This window comes from Rousettus aegyptiacus, unplaced genomic scaffold, assembly GCF_014176215.1.
Source record: "Rousettus aegyptiacus isolate mRouAeg1 unplaced genomic scaffold, mRouAeg1.p scaffold_m13_p_2, whole genome shotgun sequence".
Classification (NCBI taxonomy): domain Eukaryota; kingdom Metazoa; phylum Chordata; class Mammalia; order Chiroptera; family Pteropodidae; genus Rousettus; species Rousettus aegyptiacus.
This window is the reverse complement of record NW_023416295.1, coordinates 152,806,670-152,832,913: the sequence shown is the minus strand read 5'-3', so window position 1 is coordinate 152,832,913 and position 26,244 is coordinate 152,806,670. Positions and strand designations below refer to the sequence as shown.

At 38.5% G+C, this 26,244-nt stretch overlaps 1 protein-coding gene across 3 annotated transcripts; it reads right to left on the bottom strand.

Moving 5' to 3' along the window:
* Positions 1 to 178: 178 nt before the first annotated feature.
* On the bottom strand, positions 179 to 26,244 carry GPR19 (G protein-coupled receptor 19). Of its 3 annotated transcripts, XM_016156412.2 has the most exons (5): positions 25,071 to 26,244; positions 24,513 to 24,565; positions 16,175 to 16,331; positions 11,349 to 11,416; positions 2,092 to 3,361 (listed from the first exon to the last, which is right to left on the bottom strand). In XM_016156412.2, exon 5 carries the CDS (start codon positions 3,343 to 3,345, stop codon positions 2,092 to 2,094), a length of 1,254 nt encoding a protein of 417 aa, XP_016011898.1. In that variant the 5' UTR covers positions 3,346 to 3,361; positions 11,349 to 11,416; positions 16,175 to 16,331; positions 24,513 to 24,565; positions 25,071 to 26,244. The 3 variants fall into 3 exon arrangements, with proteins under 3 accessions (XP_016011901.1, XP_016011898.1, XP_036092964.1); XM_016156415.2 differs by lacking the exon at positions 11,349 to 11,416 and having other exon boundaries at positions 179 to 3,361; XM_036237071.1 differs by lacking the exon at positions 11,349 to 11,416 and having other exon boundaries at positions 25,262 to 26,242.

The following is a 26,244-nucleotide window of genomic DNA, read 5'->3' as shown; positions in this document are numbered from 1 at the left end:
ATAAGGTGGTCTCACTGAATTTCCACTTACTAGGATAAACTCATAGAACATCAAAAACAGAATGGAGCTTAGTAATCATCTAATCATTTTTAAATTGAAACCGAAGATACATATAAAAATAAATTGAAATGAATTAAACTTAACATTTCACAATCTAACTTTAAAAAATAATATTCTATTTAAAAAGGTGGAAAAAATTACTTTTATTTTTTATTTTTATTATTTTTACTTCTATTTTTAAAACAAGTTTGAACCATAAAATTCAAGGGCCAAGTGAGGCAAACATCAGCTTATTTTGTCATTTGTAGTGTCATTTGCTGGTGGGATAAGTAAGAATATGAAAAGGAAAAAATATATATTATTTTTATCTTTTGAATATATTTATTGAAGGAAGCACCTCCATTTAAAAATATCATTTCTGTAGATGGTTTGCAGATGAAATGCTTTATTGTTCCTTGCCCCAAATATCAGACCCAAGCTTGTCTTGTTTCCCTGTGTCTGTGAGGTGGGACGGTACAGACTTATTTGCATATCTCTGACATTCAGTACCACAAATCCAACAATCTATAATACAGTCAAGGAAAAGGTGAGGGTCAGCCCATTAAATTTCATGTAGACCCTCCTTTTAAGAATAGCTAAGTTCTCCAAGATGTTAAGACTTCCGCCCAAGCAGCAGCCAGAAAGCCCACCGAAGCCTGAATGGGTTTGGCCAGTTAAATGTTCTCTGGAGAGACATCTGCAATGTTAAGGGAAGAACAACACACTTGCAGTTAAAGGACCTGAGTGTGAATACCAGCTCTGTCACACTCCAACTTGGACAAGTCACATAACTTTGAGTTTCAGCTTCCTCATCTATAAAGCAGAGAATAAATACATCATAGAATTCTTGAAAGGATAAAATGAGATAATGCAGGTAAAATTGCTGAACTGGAATTATTATTTGCAGCTCTTATTAACGAGTATGGGAAAGTACATACTGGTTTTGTCTGCAAGCCCTTTATTGTTTAAATAAGGACATTTTTAAAATGTGCTGGTCCTAGATTTGAAATATTGGAGACCTGGCAATCAGAGAAGAAAATCCTGACTTACCACAGGCAAAGAAGAGTTTGAGTTTGGAGAGGGTATGATGATATATTCTGGAGAGGTGAGGGGGAGGCAGCACTGGCTGGAGACATGGCTTGATGTGTGTCTCTAGGACCGAGAAGGTATTCCTCGCCCTTGCTATCCTAGTGTATAGGGTCAGGGCTGGGTAGCCAAAGGGCGGAGCACAGAGAAATGTCATCTGTCATTTTTCCCTTTGGCATTTTCTGGGCTTGCCTAGCAAGGACAACTGCTCATTTGCTTGAGTTTAACTAGAAAAAGGGAAGTGAATGTCCTAGTCACAGCCTAGATGGGACATAGATGTGAGAAAAACATCCCATTGATTTAAAAATTTTCAAGGCATCATCAGCTACTTAAGTTAAGGGAAAATGAAAGAGAAAGAGATTAGGCAATTCTGTACGTTTTCTTTCCCTCAGAATCCTGATTAAAATTCAATCACAGAAGGCTGCCCAGCAAGTTCTAGTATATTCCAATACTGCATATGGAGTGTTTTCCATAGCAGAGCTGGACAGTGAGTACTTAGAAGATAATGTAAAACCATGTATGATATTAACACTTCCTAAATGTTGCTTAGTAGAAATACAAGTCTCTGAAATGTGTGACACGGGATTTCATTTGGAACAGACGCCCAGTTATAATATTTGGATAGAGAGGAGAAAAAGGAAACAGCGAAACTAGGTTGAAGCATTCATCAAAGACTGTGTATATGGTTGATGCTTTTTGAACCTAATGGTAAATAAAAAATAGCATTCTCTCTCTCTCTCTCTCCTTTTTTTAAGTAAAAGCTCAAAGTGAATGCTTCCCTTAAAACAAAAATTAATGAAAATAAAACCCACAAAAACTGTAATAATAGGTGAATACATTTTACAAAAGAAAACATTTCCCTCAGCAAGTTGATTTTTAAAAATATATAAATAGCTTTTGTTTTTATAGTTAAAGCTTTTTAATCTATGGTGTATTAACAATAATTGAAAAAAAAAATCTGAGAAATTAGACAAAAGTATTTGGTGGATTTGAGTTAATGGGCCAAGCAAGCTTTTTTTCCTTGGCTTCTCTGTCAAATGAATCATAAATTGAGTCTTTGGTTATAGTTTTGGCCATGGGAGGGATTTCTGAAATGCCAACATAGTTTTTTTTGGCCATTCTTGAACTGGTTGTGATAGTATAGGCATTGCTTCGGTAACATTTCATTGAGGACATGCAAAAAGTCTCTTTCATTCCTCTCCTAAAATTGGCATTATAAATTGAATACAGAGTAGGTTTAGAGGCTGAAGAACTAAAGGATATCCATGTGATCGCTGTGAACACAAGGGAACTTTTCTTATAGTCTCGTTCCTGGGGATGCCACAGCTGAGCTACATGAAAAGGCAGCCAAGAGAGCAAAAACAATAGGTTTAAAATGAGGAACATCTTGATAGTTTTCACTTTTGTCCTTGGGACAATGTTCATTGTTCTCCTCACAGTTCGGCCATCAGTGCCTATTCTCCAAATATACTTTATGACCTTCTGGTAAAATAAGATTATAAGGATAGATGGAATCACAAAGCCCACCAAGAAATGGATGACAGTATAGGCAGTTCCTTCCCAAGAGGAAGGGAGGAAATAGTTACAATGATTGTCCCAGTTGGAGCCGTAGAAAAAGAACACAGGGGTCACGAAGGCTGCATCGAAGACCCATGATGCTGCAATCATTTTCTTGGCTTTTTCTCTGGACACCTTGAAGCTCAGAGGGTAGACAATGGTATAGAACCGGTCTAGGCAGATGGAGAGGAGAACATAGATCTGGACACCTGGCGTGAGATACTGAAAATATCGCACCGCCTTGCACATTGCGCTGCCAAGTGTCCACCTCCCAGTGGTGAACTGCAGCAGGACGAAAGGCGTGCTGCCAATGCTGATGAGAAGATCGGCACATGCCATGGAGACCACGAAGTAGTTGGTGGTGGACTGAGTCCTCCTACTCCTATGGATGACCAAACAAACCAGAGAATTGCCAACAACAGAAAACAACCACAGGGTCCCAAAGAAAATGCTGGCTGTGGCCACTTCCCCGGGTGTCAGTTCATATTGCAGGTCTGTGCCGTTGTTCATCCAACCGTGTTCCTCATATAAGTCCATCGGGCCATGCCTTGACAGAGGTGTAGCTGTTTCTGGGCAGCTGTGGTTTTGGAGGGGTGCCAGAAGTGTCGGAATAACCAAAGGTGGCTTGCTGTTATCCATTCTGTGAGCAAAAACCATATTCATTTTTTTTCTCTTAGTTCTGGATAAGAAAAGAAGAACGAAGCCCCCTGTTAAAATGGTGTTCCAGAGATTGATTCCTCAATCTCTATTTGACACTTACATTAGTTGTCATTTGTGAATGAGTATGACTTATGCACTGGCAGAAAAATATGACCACTATCCAGAAAAAATTTTGACCCCATTTCTCTTTCATTTTCAGAGCTGTTTTAGCAGACTCCAGCTCCAGCTCTTTGTGGCCTCACCCTCTCTTGCCCCTTAGTCAAATGTGGTAAAACTCATACCAAGCCCCACTGCTAAACATATTTTTGTTCCCTTCACTCATTGGTGATCACAGAGAGAGAGCTCAACCCTGGCTCAAGGTAAGGATGTTATCCTCAACTGAAGGGCTGCTGGAATTCTGGGCAAGTGTGTGAGAAGTTCCTGAATGTCATAACAGTAAAGTAATGAGGTGGCAAGAGAAGAAAACTCCGGCAGATGGAAACACTCGGATGTCAGCTATGGAAATAGCTAACAGGAATCTGTGAATACAGACTGGCTGGCTACTGGGAAGGACCTTGTCCTTACTTATTGCAGAATTTCCATTACAGAAGCATTTTGGAAGCACGTGGAACAACCATAACACTTCTACAGAGCCAGAAGTAGTTCCCAATTTAATGACATTTGAAAATATCTTCCTTTTCCCAAAAGTGATGTGGTTTATGTACTAATAGCTTGTCACCTATTGATAACAGATTTTGATGCTATTCTGTAGTTATTGTTTCATAAAATGACATATTGACTGAAGGACATACATGTCTTTTAAAGAATGTAACCAGGATCCTAGATACCTACGGCATTCAGATGACTAAAAACAACTGAATATAACTGTTACTTAGCAACTTTTTAAAAGCTTATGATCTTTAAATATAAAAGAATATTATAAAGTGTAGCATTTATCTTTTTTTGTACTATTCAAAAAAATTACACTTTTTAATATAATAGGTAAAAAGATAGTATAATTGTGGGCCATTCAATTAAAATTGAGATGACTTTGGTTGCAGTGGGATGATTAAGTTTTAATTTCATCTGAATCTATTAAACAGAAAAAGAAAGCATAGCAATTGAACCCATATTAACCAGAGCAATTGCATCTGGGCTGTGGCACAAGGGGGTAGGATGCCCCAGCAACAGGCTCTAGTAGGGCCTAGTGTCCTTCTTGGTGGGCTGCTGTGACTACACCTCACAAAGAAACATTTCTCAAGTTTTAGAGGTGAGACTAAAGAATAGTTCTTAATGATAGAACAGTTCTTAATGACCTATTTTTCCTTGAAGGATTTTAACACTAATTTCTGGTAGGGAGAGGAGCGTTAATATACATTGTCCTCACCAAGAAACCACATTCAACAAGTCTTGAGCTCAGGGTAATTTATTAAATGCCAGTTCCATATTACCTTTAGGATTTTTTTTGTCCATGAGGCAGCCCTACTTAATTTCTCAAAGAGAAATGTAAGGGTAATTAGCTATTTGATGCCTAGAAGACCTTTCAGTATTGCTGGCCAGTCAATTGTAAGAGCAACCATACTTTCCCTATTAGAAAACCAGGATACACAGTCTGAAAACAGAACATAAGATCTAAAATTAGCACTGTCCTAGAAAATCTGGAATGCATGATCCTTGTACTTATAAAACTGAAATGTTTTCACTTTCATATGTATAAAACCTATAAAAACAAAAAGCAAAAAACAAACAAAAACAAAAACAAAATTTTTAAAAAGATTTTAGGTTTAAAAATTAAACATATGAGCAATTTTCCCGGACAGAAAACATTGTTCTAAACTTTTGGGGGATGGCTATGGCCTAAATAAAACAGGAGCCAGTGACATAGGCACTTTTCTGTAGTCAATACACATAATAAAACTTATGAACTTCCTTCCTTATATTTCTCTCTTCCTCTGATAGCAAAACTCTGCAGATGAAACTTATGCTCACCCCTACAGCGACAGTGCTGTGAGGCCTTCTTCCATCATTTTCTCTAGCTAGTTTGTACCAATGGGTGTGTCTGCTGATTTCTCCAGCCCTACCATTTGGAAGCAGAGGTTCCCAATGCTCAGAAATGAGACAAGAGAACCTGGGGAGTTCCTGAGTCTAGGCTCCCCTGACGATAGCATGACTTTCTGACTCTACCCAAAATTGATGCTGTTCTGTTTATTCAGTCAATAAATCAAGAGACTGTGCTGGGTACTAGGGAAACAAAGGTAAGCAAGGCCTGTAAATTGCCATATTATAATTAAATTCTATGATTATAATTAACTGCTAAAAACAGACAAGGAGCTACATGCCAGAAAATAATAGGGACCTGATTTTGCTTGGGATAGAAAAGGAAAGGCTTCACCAAGGTGAGATTTGTACTGGGAACTTGGAGGATGAAGAGGACTTCTTCAGGAAGACCAGGGAATTAAAAAAAAAAAAAAAATCCAAGGAAGAGAGAGAACATGTAGAATGAATTTGGAGGCCATCTTTCTGGGTTGATCTTTTTTGGGCCTTTTTTCACTTAGAGACATAGTTTCCTGCAGACCATACCTCCCAGAGCATATAGTTTCTAAATGCCCTACAATCAAACTGACCTAAATTTTTTCCATGGTTACAACGAGAGGCTATATTTTCTGCATTCATGGGTCGAAATATGGTCAGACAGTGGATACGAATATTAACATATCCAAAATGGTTGTGGTATCTTCATTCGCACAGCACTTTGTTAGTCCTTTACTGTTGCATTTTCCATTTCTTTTGCTTTAGAGCAATGGCTCTGTAGCTTAGGAACACAATGGTCTCTCCCAGTGAGCTTTAAAAAAATACCGATGCTCGAGTCCTACTAATTTAGTTGGTCTGGAGTGCAACCTGGGCATCGGGATGCTTCAGAGTTCCCCCAGGTGATCTTAATGTGCAACCAGGATTAAGAGTCACTGCTTTAGAATTACTTGCATGCTTCTGTGTTCCCCCACTAAACTAGGGGCCCCTGGGAGAAGGGCATTATTCTTATTCCATTTACTACAGCTTCCACTGAAGTTCTTTACATAAATAACTGCTCATTAAATATTTACTGAGTTGAATCCATAAGGACAGAGAACTGAAAGGCATGACTCCTAGTCTAGGTGGTTCTGTGAGGAGAATTAAATGCAGAGAGAGAAAATCACTGTGTATTCTCAGGGAGCTGAAACTCTGGTGACCAAGGAGATAGGAGAAACCATGAGAAGAGCAGGGCAGGTGAACGGAAGTCACCCAGGTCAACTGCTACATGAAACAGAACTCTTATTTAAGGGAGAGCGAAGGTAGTTTAGGTGTCCTCAGATAGGTTTCTGCACCACCCCCCTCCCAGAAAAAAGAGTCTGCCATATTATAACTAAATTCTATGGTCCCAAAGACAAATTTCAGGAAGGTCTCCCTTGCTCCGTTAATTTGTAAATCAATACATCTTCAAGGGAATGCTTCTGAAACACAAGGGCTGCTTAATTAGTAATTATGTCTAATTTTAGGAGCAATAGCAAAGACTTCTTCACCCCTTTCCTGCTCAACCTTTTTCTTCCCAACCAGTTCTGAGATTGCCATATAACACTCCACTGCGGTGAACTACTGAAGTCCATTGTTACAATATATTTCTATATATGAGAGGCATCATTCATCTATTGGGCTCTAAGAGATGCGTTTTAATATATAAGTGGGGAAAATAGTGGATGGGTTGTCACGATATAGAACTAGGGATTCAATACTCTCATATTCTTTACTCTGAAGAAAGACTGTATTTCCAGACTAACATGTCTAGAAATTGGGTGGACCTCTGTAATGGTGGGATGCTAGGGAGCCTGGGAAGGGAGCATACCTATCGCTTTGTATTGTAATTTTTATTTTGAATGTTTGTTTCACCCATTAGGATATAAGTTCTTTGAGGACAGAGACTGTGTCTTTATCTCTACATCCCTGGGACATACAGATATTAATAAAGATTTACTGAATAAATGATGTGTTAATAAAAATGATCCAATGCTAGAAAATCAGTAAAAGAGAGTATAGCAAATCTTTTTAAAGTCATGCTAGGATATTGTTAGATAGGCTTCTCCAAATATTTTGCTATTTACCATATGAACAGAATCCAGGCATTGCGAAGTTACATGTTAACATGCAGAGTTCTGACTAGCAGAAAAAATAACCCTTAAGGCTGAGGACTTATTGCTCTGTAGGACATTAACTAGATTTTTGCCTACCTAGCAATTCATGGTCTTTAAAACAAAAACAAAAACAAACTATAAAAACCCACTTCTTCAAATGCTCTTGAAATTAGCTTTATTATCTCATTGGTTCCTTCAGTATTAAGTGAATGAATCTTTGACATATGTTCATTCTATATTTATATGAGGGTCATAATTTAAACTTTATGATTTTCTAAAACCAGACTTTGATGGATGGATGGATTGGAAATTAATAAGAACACAATGAGGAATAGACGGGGCACAGATGACAAACTTTGTTCACTCCACAGTTCTTCCAGGACCTATTCCTGGCTAAGCTTATCAACTGCTGGTTAGGTTTCTTCCAGACTCAGAAAACCCTAACATGTGTATTTTTTTCCCTCCTCAAATTATAAAAATTCACAGACATTCTCACAATGTAGGAAGACCATTTTTATTTCTGAGATTTGTTTAAAAATGTAATGCCAAAATAGAAGTTTTATAATATTGAATTTTTACATAATTTGGTTGGGAAAAAACATTTTCTGTACAAATGGACCTAAATAGATATACATACATACATAAGGCAGTTTACTAATAAGCAATAAGATTAATTACAATGATGACAGCAGTTATAACATCAGTACTACCAAAAGTTGATATTTTATGCTTGCTATGTGTCAGATCCTTTATGTATGTAGCCTTGGAGGTAGATAATGTTATTAGTCTTGTTTTACAAATGAAAAAAACTAAAGTGGTCACCCCAGGATTGCCTTATTCCAAAGCCCATACTCTTAACCACCACTGGGGCTTCATGCCCAAGGAGGCCACAAGGGGCTGGAAGGTCAAACTGGCTACATGTGGATAGGTCTTTCTTGACTCCTCAATCATAGGAATACATAAGAATATAAAGTTATTCCCCCACAGCCTCTTAACTACCCACAGATACATCTGTTGAATCTGCTACCTCAGAAATATGTGACATAGTGAACATTTGGGGGAAAAAAATCACTCCCACTATATACTTCATGGAGACTTAGCATCAAAAGTGCAGTAGGAAAAGAGTGCAGTAGAAACGTTAGTCTGGAAATACAGCCTTTCTTCAGAATAAATAATATGAGGGTATTGAAAACTCGGTATGAAAGATAATTAACTGTTGCCTTTTAAACACAGAATGAAAGCAGAACTCTAGGCTTCAGCCTGATTTGAAGCAAGAAAAAGTTTGATCGATGGTATTATCTCATGTAGGAAACTGTCTTGTAAAAATTTTAATAGTTTTAATTTAGAAAATACTATAGTGGTAGATACTTTCTCTTAAACGTTTTATTTTATAGAGGCTTGATTTGCTTGTGTGTGTATAAGAACCCCAGGACCTGGGAAGAGGAAAAGGAGGAAAGTTCCAGTAACATTTGTCACTGACTTTCCTATTAGCTTGGGAGGTGAGGTTGGAACCTTGCCATTCATTCATTCATTGATTTGTAGTTTCTCTCTTTTTTAAAAATTTATTTTTAAATTTCAGTTGACTCAAAATATTATATTAGTTTCAGATGTACAACATAGTGATTAGACATTTATATACCTTTCAAAGTGATTACCCCAACAAATCTAGTACCCATCTGCCACATTATATAATTATTACAATATTACTGACTATATGAAGTCTTGCCATTATTTAAAGAAAATAACGTATGCAGTAGGCAGAATGGCCCCCAAAAGATAACGCCCTGATCCCTGGAACCTGTGAATATGTTATGTTATATAGCAAAAGGGACTCTGCATATATAAGTAAGGATATGGAATTAAAATGGGGAGATTATCCTAAATTATCCAGGTGGGACCAAACTAATGAGCCCTTAAAAACAGAACTTCTCTGGTTGTTTGCAGAGAGATGGGGCAGAATAAGTCAGAAATAGATTTTAAGCATGAGAATGAATTGACAGGCTGTGACTGGCTCTCAGACGAAGGGGCATGTAAGCGAGAAACAGGGAGAGAGAGGCCTCCAGGAGTTATGGGTGGCCTCCAACTGATAGCCATAAAGGAAATGTGCCTTAGTCCTCCAACCACAAGGCACTGACATCTGCCAACCACCAAAATGAGCATGGGACGGGAAATAACCCTGGAGCCTCTACAAAGAAAGACAGTCCTGCCAACTCCTCAATTTCAGCCTGTGAAACTAAGCACAGAAACTAGCCAAGCACACCCAGACTAGGGACTTGCAGAATTGTGACATAAGAAATGGCTATTCTCTTAAGACACTAAATTTGTGTTAATTTGTTACAGTGGCAAAAGAAAGTAGATCAATATAGCATTTCTTATATAACTGAGTGTGAAGACTAAAATTTATGCCAGCCATCCTATCACTTCCCACTACCTCGCCAGCATCTAGAATGCTAGAAACCCCGAAGAGCTTAAAGAGTGTAGAGCTTTCTACTTCACCTTCAACGATGGACTGGGAGCTAAGAAACTGGGTTCTAATTCTGATTATAAGCATTGAACAGTAAGTCGAAAGACCCAAGTCTTATTTTCATGCCAAGGTAAGGACCTTAAGTAAATCAATCTCTCCAAATCTCCGTTTCCATGTCTACAATATGAATGAGTTGGTCTGGATGATTTCTAAGGTCATTCTGGAAATGAGTGAAACTGATAGGTAGACAATGTGATAAGCAACACATGTCCATTTAATTTATAAACCTCCACTTTCACCAAGCTGAGGGCTCAACCTGAAAGCGTGTTTTGATGGGAGGAGAGGGAAGTTGTTTAGGGCTGCTGGGGCCCAGTACTGTGAGCCTTTGAGCAGTAGGATGGGTCTCCAAAGGAGAGATGAATTTTACCTAGAGGCCAGCCAGGCTGTTCTCAATTATTCTGAATGTGTCTACAATCTTCTACTGAAGATTCCCTGCAAGAAGTGGTCTGGTCAAAGAAAACTTGCCACCTAAGTCTGCTTGCCATTCTACTACCTAATTGCTCAGAGAGGAGAAAACACATAGGAATTCCTGATAGTCCTCTATCAATTCTCTACACCTTGCTGCCCAGTATGGTGTCTTTTGAATTCTGAAGAAAATAATTTGGCCAAGGAATTTGCACCTCACCAAACTTAATTTAATTCATTACGATAAACACTTTTTGAACACCTGCTGCGTGTTCGCTGAGTTAAAGTAGAGGCAAACAATTGTTGTGGAGGTAAACATTCAGTTTAATTTCTAGGCTCTGATTTCAGCATTGACATCTCTAGTAGTATGACTTAAATAGGAAAGAGGTGAGTGAAGAGGCAAAGTCCAAACTCATTATACTCAAAGCAAAGAGCTATACAAAAAATGCAATTTACAGTTATTTGAAAAGAAGGTAAAAGATCTGTTAAGAACCAAGTATAAGCACTGAACAGGGAGCTACTAAGAACTTTTATTTCTCAGAAGCATTTACATGTCTCACATCAAATTCACATCTGAGTAAATTTTGACCTGCACCACTGTCCTCAATCAAGGTTTTCTAAGAAAACAACTTTCAAGTTCATAAAACGAAAGTCGGATTTGAATTTGCATTAATGTGTATTTTTCATGAACAAATTATGCAACTATATGTATCACTAAAAATATGGTTGATTGTATATTTGCATATATTTTATCTGGTTAATATATTTTAGTGTCGTATTTAGATAGTCTATAGGTTAAAATGCTACTGCTATTTCTCAATGCTTCTTATTCTAATCCTTTCTGCACATCAGCAATGGATGACCCAAATCATGTGTACCAGCAATTTCACTGCCTCGTCTTCAATGAACAGGTGTGTTCATAAGTGTGACATATCCTTAGATATATCCAGAATTTTGTGCAACTCTAGAAGATTGAGCTAAACTCCAGCATTTCATATTCTTCCTAAAAAATCACATTGAAAAAAATTATGTAGATTTTTAAAATGTATTAAAATTAATTTTAAAAAATAAATCACTGGCAAATTTTGGTACTTTATCAGCAAGAAATTGTTTGCAACAAGTGTCTTTTGTCTGGGACACAGCAATCTATTTTGACACTTTGGCTAACAAGCACTGCCCTATACCATCTCTCTCTCTGTCTCAGTCTCTCCTGTCTCTGTCTGTCTCTCTGGCTCTCTGTCTCTCTGTCTCTCTCTCTCTCTCTCTCACACACACACACACACACACACACACATACACAACACACTATATACTATCCACCTGAAATCTGAATTCTTGAAAACTAAATGGTACCTGGTACAGAGAACTAGGAAAAAATAATATGAGAGAGAAATATGGTTATTCTCCCCACTGGGCAACCTATCCGTGACCTAAAAGCCATAGACATTCCAGGAAGGTTTCATAGCCTGCACCCACATTTGAAGGTGTATTTCGTTCTTTAGATGTGGAAGAAAAGATCTCTGTGCACATTTTAAACACAAAGAAGTTGCACAGTGTAGTGGTTGAGAGCACAGGCTCTAGAGTAGTGGTTCAGAGGTAATTTTGCCTCTCAGGACATTGGGTAATTTCTGGAAATATTCTTGGTTTTCACAGCTGGGGGAGGAGAGAGTGTTACTGACATCTGGTAGGCAGAGGCCAAGGATGCTGCTAAAACATTGTTAAAGAGGACGACCCCCCACCCCATAAAGAATTACTCCAGAGCCAAGAGTGCTGAGCTAGCACTCTTGAGCCAGCCTGCCTGGGTTTCAAATCACCTATTACTTATGTAAGCCTCTGCGGATCTTTGTGCTTACTGAGTCTGTCTTCACCAGTAAAATCAGAATAATAAAAGCACCCACATTATTGATTTGTTGTGAGAATAAAATAAATTACATGAGAAAGAAGCTAAGAACAATGTCTGGAACAAAGCAAGCGCTCAACAAATATTACTTTTTTTTTTTTTTTTATCATTATACCATTGAAAAAGGCTGAGAAGAAATATACCAATGTTTTAACAGTGATTGTTTCTAGGTGGCGAGATAATGACCGATTTTTATTCTCACTATACTTTTATACTCCTCTATATTTTCCAAATTTTCTAAAACTGTATTTATATTAATCTAATATTCAAAAACATATATTTTAAAAAAGAATGTATAAGAAAGAACTTTACTTGTGATATAGTGGAAAGAGCACAGAATTTGAAAGACCTAGATTCAAATCCTGACTATTTGCCATGTGTGACTTTGGGCAGATTAGTTTATCTCTCTGAGCTTCAGTTCTCTGATCAGAAATTGGGACCAATAATGCATATCATAGAGTTTTTACAAGGATTAGACATGACAGACATCCAATGCCTAGGAAAGTATGCTGAATGAAAGGCTCCAGAAGATGACTGCTTTAAAAGTTTAGCCAATGGAAAATGATTCTACAAACAGGGAAATACATGCATGATGGTTTTTTGCTTTTTAAACTATCTTCTTGGAGAGGTCAGCTCCCATCTCATTCCCTTTTTATCTTGGTTCATAGAGGAGAAATTGTATCAATACTCTGGTCCTTCTATTTCTTGTCTCTCTCTACCATATATACCATAGGAAAGGGTTTGATAATTCAGCTGGCAGGGCCTGACTCATTTGGCAAGGTTTACTAGTGGCAGGCAAATTACTGTGACTGAAAGGCAGGATCCAGGCATTACTTTCTCATATTCTTCACCCATGCTTATTGTCCTTCTTCTTATATCCTCTTTCATTCCTAGCTTCCAAGCCGATAGCATCCTTAGCAAAACCTCTCCTCTCTCTCTTCTGACTTCTCCCATTCAGCTGGTTGAGTAGATTTGCCTCCTTTTAGATTTGAAAGGGATGAGTAGTAAGCCTAGCTAAGCTTCCAGATCAAAGCCTCTTATGTACACTAGCATACCTGCTCATCTGAGAAGTTCCACATGAGTGTGATGGGCAAGCAGCAATTGCCCAGCTCTGTGTGCTTTTGGCAGGGCTGTTGGTTTTGCACAACTCGCTCGACAAGTAACACTGGAGGTAAGGAGGATGACTGAATAGGATCCAAGGACTTGCACATTGTCCACAAACCTCACTCTTCCTCTCAATTACTCAGATCGAAAAATAATAGACAAGGTTATATTTATGTATATTATCAAGAGGGTAACTATTTCAAGCCTGCTAACTTAAATTCAAATCCTAAGCAAACTTTCAAGGTGCTCTGAGGTAATCTTTTGCACTCAGGTCTTAACTGCCACGGTTTGAGAAAGGTAGTCTGGTATCAACCCACTCTGATATTGAAGACCCCAGGGTTCTCTAGGGAGGAGTCCTGTAGTCCTGTGACTTCCTGATGCAGTGTTCTGGGGACTGGGAGCCACATCTGATTAGGACAGGACTGCTGGGGGCCAGAACTGACCTCAAGACATTAACTCTCAACCCAAAGTTAACATTTTTACATTGCAAGACAGAGTCAGACAAAACATCAAATCAAAATGAGACTGTTAGGAGTGCCTCTGTCTAGATGTAAATAAAAATATCAAAAGAACTTCATTCTAAATATAAATAAAATGTCAGGAGGATTGGTAATCCCCAGGAAAGAATTTATGGTTATATCTTGAACTCTAGTTTGTCACTGCTCCAGGGTCAGTCTGACTAGCATACATAAATTTAAGGCATAATTTTAACTGCTGCCAAGTTTTCTCCTACTGTACATTTATCTCCTCACTATACTCCCTATAAACACATGTAAAACAAAATAGGCATGGGACCCCAAACTGGCTCCAGCAGAATGCTGTCAGTCTTGAGTCTTCCATTCTTCATCTGCAAATATATATTGAGAGCTTACCATAAAGCAAGCCTGGTGCTAAATTCAAAGATGGAAGGATACAGGAAGCTCCCTTCAGATGTCTATAATAGTAAAAGTAAGTGTAACTTATCCCAGGGAAATGTAAATTTCAGCAGGGATCAAAGGCTTAATCTAAAAAACTAAATTTCAATATTTTAGGGGACACAATTACTCTTCACAGTATTCTTCAATGAAAGCCTGATAGATTCCTACCTCTTTTCTTCCTCTTTGTGTCTTTGACCTAGTAAATTCTCTTAGTTTTCCCACAGCATAGAAGAATGAGATCAGTTATCTTTTATTGTCAATGTCCAGAAGGGACAACACACAGACCAAAGGAAGAAAATCCTTTTATCTCAAAAATTTCCAAAAGTTTGAAAAAAAAAAATCTCCTTTTTTTCCCTTAAAAACCTAAACTTATTTGCAAAGACAGAAATATATTCCCTTGTTTTAAAGTATGATATTATTTTAAAGCAATAAATCTAGTCAGTTTGATATCATAGTTTATGTTCATAATTTTAGAAGTTTTTAATCTATTTTTTTAAGTTTCAAAACTAGGGTAGTGCTTTTAAAGGTAAGATGCTTAGGCTGGTCTTATTACTAGGTTTTGAGGATAGAAGAATCTTTCTAGTTCAATTTGAAAAAAAAAAAAACCAACCATGATGTAATTCTAGATTTCTTTTTTTTCCTTTAGACATCATTTGGTCACCGTGGTAACACAGTGTTTTACTACCAGATATCTATACAGCACAATAGGAAGAGAACAGGCAATTACTTGCTGGGTTCTTTGGGGGTACAAAATGTGGCTACTGGGATAATTCAAGATTAAATGTAGATTTCACTGGGGTCCTGTTTTAGCCAGGCAAGCCGATTCAATCTTCTAGTAGTATTGGCTGAATAGAATTTGTAGCCAAATCAGCTGTTCACATCATTTGAAATGACACAAGCAGAGAAGCAGCATAGTTCAATGGTTAAGATCATGAACTCTGGGGTCAAGTTTCTTGGGTCCAAATCCTATTTCTACTATTTGCTAGTTGTGTGACCTTGGTAGAGTTCCCTAACCACTCTGTGCCTTAGTTTCTTCATCTCTAAAATGTGGGTATTAATAATACCTCCCTCAAAGGGTTATTATAAAGATTAAATGACAGATTATTTTTGCTTAGACTTACACCTTTAATATAGCAAGAACTTTCTAAGTATTTGTTAAAGAAAAAATAAAATTTAAATTTGCTGGCTTCCCTTGTTGTGCTAGGTAGAAATTTTAAAAGAGACCAAGATTTGAGTGCATGGCAGATTATTTTAGCCTGTAACTTTGGAAGATTCCTTTGAGAACTTCTTGGGGTCCTTCTTGGTAGCTATTCTATAAGATTTGAAATTTGGTGGTAGTCTACTGTCCTAGACCAGAGCTGGAAAACAATTACAAGCACTCCTATTATCAGAAACATCAGAAGGAAGACGATTGCATAGCACAAAGAAACAGCATGCCAGCCCACTCAGGTTCCCTAAGCCACTGCCAATAACCTCTGGGAACATGGGCACAGAATAAGCAGCTGAAAGGGATGAAACAGAATTTTACTGCAGTGACAATGAAATCTAGTTGGTTTCAGTATTTTTTCTTCTTCCTAGGGTTCAAAGAAAAAAAAATCCTTTTCATCAGTGAGTGCTTTATTTTATTATTACTATACAAAATTTCCATTTAATTTATCTTCAACAGGCAGTTGGTGAATTATTCATTTCACAGAACTACCTAGGAATCTTTTCTGGACCTGTAACAAATCTAAAGCCCCTAATCAGCAAATATACCAAAACAAATTGCCTGGAAAAAAGAAGGTAATATGTACTCTCAGCCAAATTTCAACCACAATACCGCGGGATCTCTAGCACATACCTCCATCTGTACTTGATTTTAGAGATGATCTCCTTAGGTCTTCTTGGTCAGGAATAGCCCTTGCATAGGAGTTTGGAAAATGCCATAAACCACCAGGAAAGCTTGGGGATACATTCATATCTGTCCTCTGCCTTTCTTTTGGCTCACAGCCGGCTTCCTGGTAGGGAGACAAGATGACGCTGTGCAGGGTTGACTGTTAAACCATCTTCCCGCCCCCAGCCCCACTCTCTCGGTGCCCCTCCCTTCTCCCTTCCAAGGCTCTGGAATGTGTCACATGGGAAATGGATCATGTGGCTCAAGGGGGGAATGTGGCCATCTTCTCTTTCCCTTCCCCCACTTTTCTTTTCAGGAGCAAAGCAGCAGAAATCGCCGACCTGATTGGCTCTGACCAAAAATCTCCATATGAAAAGAGGAAGATTCAACCATCCAAACCTCCAATCTCCTCCACTTTATTTTTCGTCTGAATATTTTATCCTGGGTATTCAAGATGCTTTGTAGGGAGGGAAATGAAACTTCCTCCTTAGCCCCTTTCTTCCTTTCTTTCTTTCTTATCATCAGTACCCTGGCATGGCAAGGTGTTCCCTAACTAGGCTCCGGAGCCCCCTTGGCACAACTGGGACAAAGAATTATTCAGCACCACGGACAGCATTACACTCACTTCAGTGTTCATTAAAGCCATGTTTTATCCATTTTACTCTCAGGTAAATAAAAAGATTTTTAAAATACTTCCCTAAGGCCTTATTTAGAGCTCCAACTTCCCCTTCTATTGATTTACTGTTACCTTATGGCTACAAACTAATTTTTATATATCATAAAACCCAAAAGCCATCTCATGCCTACCTCCCCATTCCCATCCCACCACCCATCCTCACCTTTTATTTTCTGTTTTGGGGCAATTCTCAGCAGAATTCATTATATGCCCACATATCTATGCTCACGGGAAAAACTACAGAAACACAGGATTTCTTGAGTGTGCATGTCTGCATGTCTTTAGCCCCATCCATAGGCCTCAGGCGGAGTTGAATTAGAGAGGCAGGGAGCAAGCCTGGTAGGAGCTGTTTTGTGTGGGGATCTATCCTGCTTTGCTGACGTCCCAGTTGCCATGGCGCTAGGTAACTGCTGAAGGGGATGATTTCTTTCAGAAACAGTCACCATGGGACCCAGCTGACTACAGAAAGGCACAGGGAAAAGGGCCAAATTGCTCAGGAAGACTTTCAATTAGCATTTTCAGAGCCAAACTTACCTAATGAGCCCTTTCCTTAATGAATTGTTGCTGACCCCGAATCTTGAAAAGATTCTAGGAATTAGCAGAGACACTGCAATGGTAACTCCCTCCATCCTCCACTGTTTCTTTCCTTAAAAGTCTATGTAGGTGCAACTGAAGGAAAATGCCAGCTTTATAGAATGACCATGGAGTGCCATCATAGTGTGCTGGGGAGGACACGAGAAACGTATCTCTCCTCAGGTTGGGGCTTCTGACTGTTGTGAAGCTATTTATCTAAGTCCTACAGTCTTAATTGGGAGAGACTTTAGAAACATACCTGATGGCTGACACTAGGAACAATTTGAGAATTTTACAGGAGAAAAGATAAATATTTTTAATGTGAGTTGCAAAATTATTTTAAATAAAAATAAATTTGATTATTAAGATCAATTCCTTGAATAGAGTTTGGACTACCCCGAATCAGATATTTAAACTAGCTATATATTTGTCTCATAAGGCCAGCATATAATTGATTATTTCTAACTCAGAATCCTAACTATGGCAATTCTGAATATTTATGTTTGGTGGAAGAAATGTTGACTTGCAATGTACAGAAATGCAAACTCTAAGAAAAGAGGTAGCACAAGAGAACTGGAGTATAACTTTAAGAAATTGAAATTCCTTCCTAGCTTAACATCCACAGCTTATTTTAGAAGAGGAGTCAGGTTAATTCTAGTTTTTCTATATGAGGCTCACAGAGAAATTCACTTCTATTAATTCTAATACTTGCCATTTTCAGAAAATTCATTTATCAGGAAAACTGGATATGTATTTGAGGAAATTCTTAGAGAACCAGCAAGCTGGTAACTTAGATATCATCTCTCTTCTTAGTTAAGAAGAACAACAAAAACAGCTAATATTTAACATGTGCCAGGTATTTAGTACATGGTATCATTTAATGCTATCAAACCATGAGACAGGTACTATTAACATTCCTGTTTTGCAGATGGAGGAACCTAAGCCTTAAAGAAGATAAGTAATGTGTCCCAATCCGCACAGCCATTTAGTGTGGGAGCTGGATTTAAAACTATTTAATCTGATTCCAGATCAGGCACACTATAGTACACTAGTCTGCATCATGAATAAGGGACTAGACTAAAATAACTTGTCAGTTTAATGTAATGTGATTCACTAAAAGAAATCGAAAAGATTGCTTTAAATTATTTGAGACCAAAAAAAAAAAAAAAGAGCCAAATTATTCATTCCTTTTAGGGTGATTACATGTGTACATCATGGCTTAATTATAAAATAATAATTTTCAAAGGACTCATAATCCAGAAAATTAAGAATTACTATAAAACATGTTGTGTAACATACTAATTCTGTTTTAAAAAATTAAATTTGTAATTACTAAACGTATTCCTAGACACTTGGAAGATAAAGAGACAGTTGTCTTCCATCCGAACCCATAAACCCCCACAAAACTTGTGTAGCTGGGGTAGTATTTTGAAAGTGGTTTATGTGATTTTTTTCTCCTCTGCTTAGGGAATCAGTTGCCTTAGGGACAGGAAGTGCTGTGTGCTATTCAGAACTTAGAAAAGGAAAGAAAAAAAAGGAGGGCTATTTAGCTTCTGAAATTCAAAATAGGAGTGTGCATCAAGGTACTAAGCTTGAAATCCAGGCTATTGTTTTGAAAGCCATTCTCAAAATTCCTTTATTTCAGCCTTTCCTTGCCATCAACCAAAGGTACAAGACTGCTCAGTGTTCTGTCCTGTAGAGCAGGTCTTCAGACTGGGACAGGCAAAAACATTCCCAGAGCATACATTTTTATGGGAACTAATTTCTAGATCCTCAAATTCTTCAAGTATGCTTTCCGAAACTGATCTTCCAGAGAACTGGTATAGTCCAGTTGTTATGCTGGTTCTTGGTTCTCACCCATTTTACCATAGAATGGTGAACCTCTCACCCATCTTTATCTCAAATCTACAATGATGCACTGCCTGGATTTAAAAAGCTCCTGATAAAACTCCCGCAAAAAAAAAAAAAAAAAAAAAAAAAAAAACCAGAAAATATTGGCAATGCTATTGAGATATTAGTGAACAGCTCCAATAATTGGCCAACAAATCCTTTAAAAAGTCAGGAGCTTTCCAAATGCTTTAAACAAAATCGAAAGCAAATCACTATCCCGACTGTCCATTGAGAGATTCATTGAAATAATTTTCTTAGAAGAAAGCTTCTTTTACAGAAGAATGTCAGCTAATAAATGAAGAATATAATAGTTAGAATGATATTTTTACAGCTTCCAATAAAATAACTGATTCAGGCAAACACCACAAAAATATTCAAGCCATCAGATAACAAATTGTCAGAACAGGTTATTTGTAGACCTACAAACTGCAAAGGGAAATCTGTCCTTTTTCAATGGTGAGACTGGGTGAGTGGGTCACTATTTAAACAAGTGACCAAATTAATATCACTGGTAGTGGGATAACCTAAAATTTTATGTCTAATATGAAGCAATGTGATCTACCTAATATTCCTGATGAAGTATTCTTTCTGAAAATGTGTAACCTGAATCTAATCAAACCTCTATGCATAATGTCTAGTGAAAAAAAAAAAGGCAAGGGTTAAAGAAGCAAGGAAGCAAGTTATATCATGAGAAAAATAATCGTCCAAATAGTGAATACAGAATATTCTACAAGAGTACTGGTCTGGATTCATCAAAAAGTAAATGTCATGAAATATAAAAAGGTGTGCTATTTGAAAAATGTACTGTTACAGACAAGACTAAACACACCAATTTCAAAACATGTAATCTGAGGAGATGCAGTTGGGGAGGGAGGGAGAGTTGTCATAAAATAGCTATAAAATATTTTTGGAGAACTGGGCAAATCAGCATTGTGCATTGGATATTAGATGGTATCACAGGGTTTTTATTTATATTAGGTGTGAGAAAGGAATTGTAGTTACTAGGAGAATTTCCTTATTCTAGGAGATGCTGAAGTATTTAAGGATAAAGATCAAGATGAATGGTTCAACAACAAAAAATATGTATGCACATATGCAGAAAGAAAAATATTACAAAACATTAATAATTGGTGGATCTAGGAGAAGAGTGTATAGGTGTTTATTGTACTTTCAACTTTTTTGTCTGGATGAAAATGAAAAAGTAATAAATATGGCTTTATTGTGGAAGAAGAACATGTCACATGGAAATTTAAAAGTATGTAATTCTCTGAATTTCAAGTTTAGTGACAGAGAGAGAGAGAGAGAAAGAACAGTCAGTCTCTTTAGGCCAAAGTTAGATATGAATGTATTCATTTTCTATTGTAGCTGTAATAAGTTACCACAAATGTAGTGGCTTACAACAACACAAATCTTACAGTTCTGTAGGTCAGAAGTCCAACATGGGTTTTACTTGGTTAAAATCATGGTGATGGCAGGGCTGTGTTTGTTTCTGAAGGCTATAGAGAGAATTTATTTCCTTGTCTTTTCCAGCCACCCACATTCCTTGGCTCATAGCCACTTTAACCATCTTCGAAACCAACTTTGTATCTCTCTAACCATTGTTCCATAGTCACATGTCCCTCTGATTGACCTCAGACTGGAATACTTCTTTTAAGGACCCATGTCATTAGATTGGGCCCACCCAGATAATCCAGGTTAATCTCCCCCCCTCAAGGGCCTTAACTAGATCCCATCCACAAAAGTCCCTTTGCCCTATAAGGTAACAGGTTCACATTAGGATACGAACATCATCAGGGGGCCCTTATCCTGTATACCACAATGAGTTACCTCATGTTAAGAGGAACACTCAGGGCAAAGGATCTCTGCCATTGCTCCCCTTTTGGGACCACTACCCAGGCCCCTCATACCTCATTCCCTGAGCTTTCCATGGCTGTTCAGGCCAGTGGCAAGTCCCAAACAGCATGGTCAGACAGAGATAGAGCAAGTACCCCAAGCCCTTCCTGTTCCCTTGAAGCATGGATGCTGAACTAACAGCCAGTGGGCTTGCCATGGCCAAGTGAGGTCACTCTGTAGCAGGGGGTCAAGGGAAAGCTGCATCTGCAAGGGGAGGTAGCTCATACTTCCTGGGAGATTTGCCTGAAGCCAAAAATAGGTCATGAATTCACCAGATGCAGGCTTCAGCATCAAAGGCAACAGGTTCCGCAGATAGTAGATTGATAAAGAATATTGTGCCAGAAACCTGACAGAGCACACAGGTCCAGAATGAAGCCAGGGGATACCCTGTTACCCCTTCTAAATTCTTATAGGAAGAAATGTCGGCCAATTTATCTTTACACCTCTAGGATCTAAAAAACAAGGCAGGTGTTCAACAATAGTGTTCTAGCACACTGAACAAGCATGACATTTGGTACTAACTTAAAGCAATTTAATTTTTATTTTCCACTGTCCCTGTGAAAACACTCTGTTTGTTCTTCTCTCAACCCTGAATGAAAACTTGGACAGTCCTATTCCTTTTTCTGGTCACTTTTAGTTAAGAGAAGTTAGTAAATAAATTATTCAGTCCTGTATAGTAGTCAAAATCTGTCACCTGACTTAAATTTAAGGGTTTTCTCCCTCCAGTTTGTGCTTGCTATAGATAGGGAAGCTTAATTTAGGGAGTGTGGCCACTTAGCTCTTTCCCTGATTTGTTTGTCTAATAGCACTCTAATAACTTCATTTAAATATCCTCTTCAAAACCCCTTTACTAATCTTCTTTTTGACTCTTTTATGCCCTTGATATGGGTGAGAGTTTAAGAGTAGTCTAACAAGTTCTCACCCTCGCACATTTTGCAGAAGTCCTATAGAGCTGTCTCTGGTATCTTGTCGAAGGACCTCAGGCAGCACCCCTATTTTAACATAGCTTAACTAAAGTGTTACCACTTGGGATTTTTCTATTTCTAATTTCAACCTGTTTTCCTCATCACTTGAGTCTCCTATCCTTCTATCCCACTCCACTCTTCATTTCTGCATTATCTGCTATTCATCCACTTCAGAACCTCTAGTTTTGATCTCTGCAGTCTCTGAATCCCTTGTCTCCTTACGTAGGAGACCACATTTAGCCATTTCGCCAATTCTCTTGTTAGACAAACTAATGTTTTCTCAAGAAAAGTGATCCAATTAGATAGATTTCCCTATGTGGCAAAAGATATTCCTGACCAGTACTACTACATTTGGGTCTTGACATCCAATGACTGAAGCAGTAGGTGGTTTCTGAATAACTTATATTCCTAGAAACCAGAGTTCTCCTACTAGAAAGTAACTTACCTCTAACAAGCTCAAATTCCTGACCCAGACATACATGCTATCCTCCTATTTCAAGGGATTCTTTATTCATTGAAAGGCTACAAAAACAGGCTTGAACCTTAAATTTTTTATCTGTTAGTACCAATGAAACCATTTGGGTAGTCAGAGCAGCCACATCAATCCTGATAGGCTATGGGAAGAGGCTTCATTATCAATGGCCTGCTGTACATGCTTTCCTATGCGAACCTTCCCACTGGGGAAAAACATCCACATGCACACACTTCAGTGATGCTTTGATGCCTCTCCCCAACCAGTGGTACAGAGCAGGTCGTAAAGTTCACCTCACCCTTCTACTGCATTAGCCCTGCTGATGACCCAAGATTCACCACAGGGTAAAGCATTAAAGACATCACCATTTGCATTGCCTTTGCTAGATCAAAGACCAGCTTGGGAGACTCGAATTCCTTTTCTGCAGCAAATCCTATATATTCCTGGGACCTACATTAATGATCTCATCACCAACCTTTCCCAAATCAGATTGCTTATCACTTTCTTATCATACTGGCTTTTCCCCTGAATACAGCTCATTATGCCTACTCATCTGCCCATGTCAAGCTCTAGGTTTTATTCCTCTAGATACTTTTCAAATATGTAGCTATCCAGATCATGTGGTCTTAAATCACAGGTCTAATTTCTTCTCTCCTCTTGCTAGAGGGAACACTTAAAGCAGTGGTTCTCAACCTCATTAGAAAAATGAAGAGCTTTAAAAAATACTGATGTCCAGGCTCCACTCCTAGAGATTCTGCTTTAATTGGTCTAGGGTACAGCCTTTGCATAAGAATTTTTTAAAGCTGTCCAGGTGATTTTAATATGCAGGCAAGGCAGAGAACCTACCTTAGGGCTCACTAAATAAAGATGCACCTATGTTAAATAGAGCATCCAATTTGATGAGTAGATGGCATGCATAAATGTGGTGGGAGGCCCGGAGAAGAAACTCTCATTTATCGATCATATGCTATATATAAAAATTCTATGCTAGTAACTTATGCAGTCTTTTCAACAGTACCTTTTTTCATCTTTACAATCATCCTATGAGGTAGGCATTGTTATCCTTATTGTAAAAATAGGGAAATTGAGGCTCAGAGAAATCACAGAGAGTGACTGGCAGACCCAAGAGATAAACCCCAGAACTAATTCCCAATTCCACTCACTCTCTGTGACACCATGCTTGAACACCATATCTCTTACAGCTGGATGACCCCCAACCCTAAAACAAGACACCCAGGCTTCAATCCAGAAATCCTATTGCATCCAAGGATTTTTCCTGCAACATTTTCCCATGAACTCCCTATATATAGCCCAGCTACTAGGCTATACTTTAGGCTGCCAAAACAAAGTGAAGAACTTCAGGAAGAACTTTTTGATATGGGACTACCATATCTGGCTCTTTATTGAAGTGCTTCCATTCTGTACCTGCTAGCTTAAATCCTGTGGCTTTCTATATTTAGTTTTTCTCACAGATGAAGCTATATTGCCTACCTGCAAGCCATTCCTTTGCTGGTCTAGTAAAATTGTGTGCTCCATCAGCATCCTCTGCCTTGAACTCCAGACAGTAGAAAAAGGATCATAATATACTGGCTAAACTGCATAAGACTGCTGCCAATATTGAGATGGACTCTAATACCTAGTGAACTGAGAGGCTAAAGGCTGGAAGTATGTACTTTTGTAATGTGTCAGTGGCACACCTAAGTAACTTGGTAGCTAAATTCCACCATTTCATTCCCCAAAATCTACATTTCATTCTGGCTGAGGTATGGGGTTGGTGAGAGGTGGTAGGGACTAGGTGTTTCATTGGGAGAGAACACTTCAGGCATTGGGTGGTACCTTTAAGATGTTGCAGGGCAAAATCCAATGCTCATACAGGTGTCCCATGTATCCTGAGAGAGAAAGAGGTCAGATTAGTCACTCTCAAGACAGTTCCCAAATTCTTGGCTCCTGTTACCTTAACTGTTCTTCCTGATCCCGATTTAGCCCTTGCTCAGGACTATGGCTTCTAGAATCCTCCTTGTTCCACTCACTCAAGGACGTCCCAATTTTCACATTAGACATCAAGGACTAAATGCGTGGGATTTCTGCTTTTGTTTACAAACATGTATAGGTTCACACTGTTTTAGGGAAACTTCCTCTACTGCCAACAAACAGTTCTTTCTAGGCTTACCTCTCGGGTGTGCTGTGTAGTAACGGCCTTAATTTATCTCTCAAATTTTCCCATCTCCTTCCCACCGCATTCTTAGTTCACACTCACATCCCGTCTTGTTCTCCATTAAATATATATATATATACACATATATATGTATAAAATATTGATCCCTCAGAATTATTCCTTTGTCGCTTCCAGTTATCTTTCCAAATACATAAAATTCATCATCCTTATTTTCAAACCTTGATCGGCTCTGCCACGCCCACTCCTTCACTAGCAGCTTCGCTGTTGCTTCCTTCTCTCATACAGAGTTCACAGCCAATATATAACAACGGAGAGAAGGGACGACCATACAGGCATGTGGAGTTGTGACTGCAAAATCTCGAAGAATGTACTATTTTGTGCTTGAATCTGTCGGATCATCGTGACCCACCTTTCTGGAGGACCAAATTTCGTTGGCTATAACCAGGCAGAAAGTTTTGAAATTTTTTCGCGCGAAAACGATTCGTTCGACGCAGGCGCAAACGTACATTTGAAGGCTCCGCTCTTCGCGCAGGCAGATCTCGCGTTGTTTTGGGAAGCCGGAGAAGGAAAATGGGTTTGGGTGTGTGGCGTTGTGAGGCTTTTTTTTTTTCTTTTCCTCCTAAGGGAGCGCAGATGCACTAGTGCGGCAGTCGAATCAAAAAAGATCATGAGTCGGCGGAGAGAATAAATGAGGCTAGTATAACTAGCCGACACAGTAACGGCAGCTCTCGGGGCCCAGGGAATTCTACGGAGGATTTCCCTGCAAGGCCCTGGAGGCCGCACAGGTCCTTCGGAGACAAAATCCGGAAATATGTTAAAATAGGTAAAGCCAACCAGTTTATCACCTTAGGACGCGGTGTTTTGTTTTGGCACGTCTCACTCATACGAAAAGTCCCATTGGCTGCCGGCCAGTTTAACCTCCAGCTGCCGTTGCGCCTGCGCAGAGTTTGTTTACTAACTCAAGCGACTCCTCTGTTCATTTTCAGAGCTCTGGCGTATTCTGTGCCGATGTATATAATTTGTAATGAAAATCATACTCAGATTGGGAGGTAAGAACAGGACAGTTTCAGTATAAGTCTGAGCCAGTGAAAATAGAAAACAGTAATGAAAACTGAACACTCGGAAAGTGTTGCGTTTCGAGGAAGAGCTTGATAATGAACTTAACAAAGATGATAGATAGCACTTAAACCAAAACTAAGAAGTGATTAAAAGGGACCATAAACTCAAAAGCATAGGTAGTGTTTAGGTACCTATTTAAAATATGGACTCTGTTATGGTAAAGATACAAGTATGCTTAAATCTGAGGCCAACCTCGAGCAATACTTGCATGACTAAGTCAAAAAGGCAACCATGCAAATTTTGAAACTAAAAAGAGAAATGACTCTAGAAGCA

Excerpts from the sequence above, each read along its gene's own strand:
- GPR19 (XM_016156415.2), bottom strand. The coding sequence starts at position 3,345 with ATGAATATGGTTTTTGCTCACAGAATGGATAACAGCAAGCCACCTTTG.